A 6,088-nucleotide genomic window follows, 5' to 3' on the forward strand; every position below is an offset into this window, starting at 1 on the left:
ATCGGATCACAGTTCTAGATTTTCTCTCTTTCCTTTCCTTTCTCTAGTTCTTCACAAATTTTGAGCTGATTGTTCAAAAATACATTATTATTATTATTATTATTATTAACAATTTATGTTTAAATGTCTTCGCCGATAATGAGAAAATATTTTGACCCGTTTTCCTAAACAAGAGAAACGATCAAATTAGAAAAAACCCTTTTTTCAAAATATTGATTTTCTTTGGAGTATATTTAGCATTTTGCAGTGTTTTGTATTAGGCATAATCGAGAGCTCTCTTTTCTTTTTCCTTTTTTGGGAATCTGCTACTTTTGTTTTTTCGATATTTGAAATAAAAAATAAAAAGCGTTTCGTATTTCATATTCTTAAATTACTAAAAGTGATGGACAAACCATGTTAGTTAGGGTTTATCATATGCCACTCAAGTATTGTGAGCAACAAAAGACCTTAGTATACTAATGGGTTAATATCACGAAAGACCTCAAAATGGTACACATGTGATAAATTTATTTTAAACTAATTTTTTGATCACCAAAAATCCAAAATTGGTACACCCATAACAAATTTACTCCGAATTAATTTTTTGATCATAAAAAATCTAAAACTAGCATACTTGTGACAAATTTACCCTTTATTAAATTGGATTAATACCACGAAAAATCACAAATTGGTAAACCCGTGACAAATGGAAGGGTAAAATCCTAAAAACTTAGCAATTAACCTGAAACTAACGAAGGGTAAAATTGTCACAAGTGTATCAGTTTTGGGTCTTTCCTGGTATGAATTTATACTAATTTATTATGCTCTCAAATCTATTCATACAAAGTGGGACGTAAAAGATTAGCCTAAGTTTGTTCTCATCGTGAAATGGGACATTCTTCATCAAACGCAGCTTAGCACTCGAGAAGTAATCTTAATTGTAAACACCACACTTGGATACATTCAACCAGAAAATATGTATACCTGGAAGAACATCTAACTAGACAATCTCTAAAGGATCTAGCATCCACTGCAAAAATGAGCAAATTGAAACCACTAATGAGATTCGAGAATTAATTGCTCCGTTTGGGAATTGCCTTCTTAAGTCCAAAGTCCCTCGGGCACTCGTAAATACCATTTGGCAAAATTTTTGGAGAGTTTTGGGAAATGCCAAAAATGAGCTTTGAGCGAGCATTCCCGAAATGCAAATACATTTTTTCCTCCCAAATTTTGCCCTCTCTAAATTTTCATAATTCTAGAAATGTCCCTAACTCATGTGAGCTCACCGGCGAGGGTCCAGGCCGTCAGCGGGCCGCTGGCAAGGCCAGATGTTGTTGCTGACACAAGATTTGGCTCGCCGGTAGCCATTTTTGGCCTTGGTCCTTACCAGTTTTGAGTTTTTTTTGTTTTTTTTTTAAGAAAGGAAGTTAAAGTGCTTTACAAAGTGTGATTATTCCAAACACCGTTTAAACCAAAGTTATTTTTCAACTTACATTTAAATTAAAATTTACCAAACACTATTTACATTTCGAAAAACCATTTTTTAACTTAAAGGCCTTTGCATTGTCCACGAAAACCAAACCAAACGCAGTCGACTTGTGTTTGGCTTGGGTTGGTCTTGGTCATTTAGCACACACTGCGTTCAAAAGTATTTTTTTCTTAGAAGAGAGAGAAAAAAGGTACAAAAGGAATAAGCTAAAAAAGATAGATTGCTTAAAATAATTAGTCAATGGAAAATATTTTCTTCATCGTCAATAATTTATCCCTGCACATTTTCGTGAGCAATACAAACAAAAATTTTTAGAAAAAATATTTTTCAAATTATTTATTTTTCTTGAAACAAATGGAGCTTTAGAGTAAATACGTGATAGGAGTACGGTTTGAGATTTTTTGTTTTATGTGATCATGCTTATTTGAACATGCAGAACAAAAAACTTGTGTAGTCGGTGCATTTATATCTGCACTGCATATTGCAGTGACTGGGATCTGCCTCTTCTGTATCAAACAGTCAGCGGAGTCTTTACTCTCTCTATCATAAAAGTACTTCCATTAATTTGCAAAACAGTCCTTGAATGAAACAGCACTTTCATTAATTGATTAGCTTCCATAATTTAACGGTAATTAATGCTAATGACATCACTAATCAAGGTGGCTGAGGCGGGGCTTGCATGCACGACCAGATCGATCCATGCAGATCTTGATGCGTTCATTAGCGCTCATCAATCTGTCGCGCCATTGATTGCGGACTGCTCCTCGAATTCAATCCCAATCGACTTCCGAACGAACTACTACGGCGGATCACATCTCGATCAACAGATTGGTCACAGCGAGCGCGACGGTGCATATCTCGTGGAACGCCGCGTTCATGTCGGTGAGCGGTGAGCTGTACCCCATCTTCGACTTGAACCCCTCCTCGCACGAGTCCGCGTCATTCATCGCCGCCCCGACCCATGCGCTCACGTCGTCGTACCCCCGGGAGTCGATCGCCGCCAGGGAGTCCTCGATCTGGTCCATCGCGTCCTGGTAGTCGTCGGAGCAGTCCGCCAGGCACTGCCGCACGAAGGGGTCGGGGGTGGCCGTGTGGGCGAGGTCGTTGACGTGGTTGAAGATGGCGCTCGCGTTCGCCATCGCGGCCTTCAGGGCGATCCTGGCGAGGCCCGGGAAGTCGCTCGCCGTGCCACCCGTCTCGAGAACCGTCCCGCACAGCTTCTTGTTGAGGGTGTGGTCGCAGACTTGAGCGATCATGTTGGAGACATCGGATGTGTCGCTAGGTTGCACTTGAGGGGGCCAACGCGTGAGCAGAGTTAGGAGGAGAACAAGTAGTGAGGTGGGACTAATCATGATTTACGAGTGTGGAATTGCAGTAATTTGCATGTTAATCATGATTTAATAGTGAAGTGAAGAAGAGCTCCTAGCCATGGAAAAGCTTTCCATTTTTATTGGTAAAGAAGAAAAATGCCTGGCCACTCAAAATTCCCTATTTTCGTGGCCCTATTATTCGGATAAAAATTAGGATTAGCGAACTAAAATTAGACAAAGGAGTCGGATCACCACGTCTGCGATTTCTTTTACCGCTCTTACCTGAGTTGTCGGGACTTCAATTTGACGGTTGACCCCCCCAAAAAAAGAAAAAGAAAGAGTTAAATCGATGAAGGTGGTCGAGTCACAATTCGGAAACGAAATGCTACTTAATTCAGGCTCGACGTAAATTTTCGGGATCGGATCATGAGTAGAGTAATTCGATACGAAAAACGGACTTAACTTGAGGAATTGAAATCGTGCCATGAAATAGTAGTATAGAGAGGTTGAGGGACAACGTGCTATTCCTTGTGCACTCTGAATTGCTCCGCAATGAATGTGCCAGCAACCGGGCATCCTTGTCTTCAATGCCCAGGGGGTCCGGACGACCCCGCCTCTTGAGGCCACCGCCTGCCGGGCGGCCTTTACACCGACGTCCGGGGACGCCCGTCGCCGTCTAAGCGGTTGACGGTGATTGACACGACGGCCGCTGTTGTCCATATCCATACCGCAAAAGGCGGGTACGACAGAAAGCGATGCCGACGATGGCCTTGTCCCGGGAACGACGGGAAGAGGTGCGTCGTCCACAAAGCAAAGGCCAGTACGGACCAAGGGCCCTCATGCAAGGCAATGCTCTTTCGGAAGGTCTCTCGCCCTTTGCCTCCTGCCAAAGCGACAGAGCGCTGCTCGAGCGGGGTTATGTCCGTGAGAAGAAGTCCATGGAGGAATTTACGAACCCGAAATGCCGGCTAAGTGCCGGAGATCGACGCGCTGTAGATAGCGCGAAAGTCGATGAACTAGCAGCGGATCTTTGCCGAACGGTTGCCATTTGAGTACTCCTTTCGATGGTTCGGCCTAGGGGTCCGGACCGGACCGCTACGGCTTAGGTCATCGACTTTTTGATCATGTCTGTTTCGCATTCACGCAGGGTGTTGATCTCAACTCTTAACAAGTGTTTTATCTCCTATCCGTTTTTGGGCAGAAATACGAACTTTTGTTTCGGACATCATAGCCGAAAATCATTTCAGGAACTGTTTCGTCGTAGGATGAAGTGCTGCAACGAAAATCGATCGGGGAAGATAGTATACATGGAGCAATTTTGTATTTTTTCCTCTCTAATTTTTTATTTGTTCGTTCCATCTCAACGGTGTTAAGACCAATTGTCACTCTGTTTCAACAGAGAAAAGCAATGAAGATATTGCTGATTCAACCAAGAAGGCGAGAGATGAAGTCAACAAAGATAAAGTCAACAAAGATGAAGTCAACAAGAAAACCTCCAGCTTCACGTGTCCAACTCTTCCACTGCAAAACCGTTACTCTATTTTTGTGCATTTAACTGAATGAACAACCAACTGTATTTTTCTTCTGTTAGTCTGTTAGTTTGTTAGTTTCTTTAGATGAGCTGTTGAATGGTTTTTCTGTACAATATAAATAAGAGAACAGAAGAAATGTATGATTTGATTTGCTGAATAATGAAAATCTTCTTTGTATTCAGAGAGATGTAAAATCCAAAAGCTCTGTTTTCTTTTCTTTCTGTTTCTTTCCTCATTGTTTCTTCTTTTCTTCCTGCTCGTAAGTCTTCACATGGTATCAGAGCCTCATCAATGGCAGCCAGAACGCAGAAATATCCTTTCCCAATTCATGTAAACATCTCCAACTTCGTCACGATCAAGCTAGCTGACGACAATTTCCTTCTTTGGCAAGCACAGTTTCACAGATTCTTGCGAAGCCAAGAACTATTTGGTTTCATTAGTGGTGAAATTCCATCACCTACTCAAACGTTATAGATTGAAGTTGAAGGTAATGAAGCTGAAGCTGTGAATCCCGATTATACAGATTGGATAAGAACAGATCAACTTGTATCATCATGGATCAGTGGAGCTGTATCAGAGAATATTCTGAGTTTGATCATTGGTTTGGAAACTTCATATGAGGTATGGCAAACTCTACTTAATCGATTTACACAGAAGTCTGTAGCAAGAGAATTTGAACTACGAGGGAAACTACAAGCCTGTCAGAAACGGGATCGAGCATTATCTGTGTATCTCAGAGAATACAAATCAATTTGTGATCAGCTAAATGCTATTGGAAAGCCTGTAGATGAGATAACGAAGATGTTTGGTGTTCTTGAGGGATTAGGATCTGAATATGAGAGTTTCAGAACCACCATGTATTGCTTAAAACCTCAGCCAGAATATGATGAAGTAATATCACAGTTAGAAAGATTCGAAACAAGATTACAGAGCTATTCCTCAAGTCAGTATAATCCTCATCTGGCCTACTATGGACAAAGAAAGTCTGAAGTTCAGCAGAAGGTGGAATCTGACAGAGAACTTGCTCAGCAAAACTTTGGTTTTGGAGGTCAAAGAGGTAGTAATCGTGGAGGACGTAGTTATGGCAGAGGACGTCCATTTAACAGTAGAAATCATAGTTATGGATATCCTGGAAGAAATCAGAGTTACAGACCAAATAGCTTGAATCAGAATCAGGAGAATCAACATTTTAAGCAGTTTAATAACTTTCCTAGTTCTGGTCAAGGATTTCGCTCATATGCTGGTTCTTCACAAAGGTATCAAGATACCAAATCATATCCCTCTCCAAGTTTAACATCTAACAAACATTTGCAGGATGAGAAGATGTGTGATACTATTCGGTTGGAGTGTCAAATTTGTAAACGTCCAGGACATGATGCACTTCATTGCTGGTATCGATTTGACAACTCATATCAGGCTGAGGAGATACCAACAGCCTTAGCAGCAATGCATATTGAAGATTCTAAAGGTAGTGAGTGGTATCCAGACACTGGTGCAACTGCTCACATCACTGCAGATTCGGGTATTCTTCATAACTCATCTAAGTACAATGGGACTGATACAGTTATAATAGGGAATGGCTCATGTCTACCTATTGCATATATTGGTGATGCCGTGTTACATACTGAAATTAATTCATTGCCTCTAAATGATGTGCTGATTGTTCCTGAAATCAAAAAGAATCTCCTTTCAGTATCAAGACTAACAGATGATTATCCCTGTTCATTTGTTTTTGATAAAAATGGGGTTTATATAAAGGACAATCGCACCAACACAAC

The 6,088-nt window shown here is 41.0% G+C and overlaps 1 protein-coding gene across 1 annotated transcript; it reads right to left on the bottom strand.

The window, feature by feature from the left end:
* Window positions 1-2,032: 2,032 nt before the first annotated feature.
* On the bottom strand, window positions 2,033-3,877 carry LOC130137809 (pectinesterase inhibitor-like). Its single transcript, XM_056310087.1, has 2 exons — window positions 3,061-3,877; window positions 2,033-2,756 (listed from the first exon to the last, which is right to left on the bottom strand). Exon 2 carries the CDS (start codon window positions 2,722-2,724, stop codon window positions 2,278-2,280), a length of 447 nt encoding a protein of 148 aa, XP_056166062.1. The 5' UTR covers window positions 2,725-2,756; window positions 3,061-3,877; the 3' UTR covers window positions 2,033-2,277.
* Window positions 3,878-6,088: the final 2,211 nt, after the last annotated feature.

Source organism: Syzygium oleosum, unplaced genomic scaffold, assembly GCF_021117445.2.
Source record: "Syzygium oleosum isolate NSW1041296 unplaced genomic scaffold, Sole_v2.1 Sole_v2.03, whole genome shotgun sequence".
NCBI lineage: Eukaryota > Viridiplantae > Streptophyta > Magnoliopsida > Myrtales > Myrtaceae > Syzygium > Syzygium oleosum.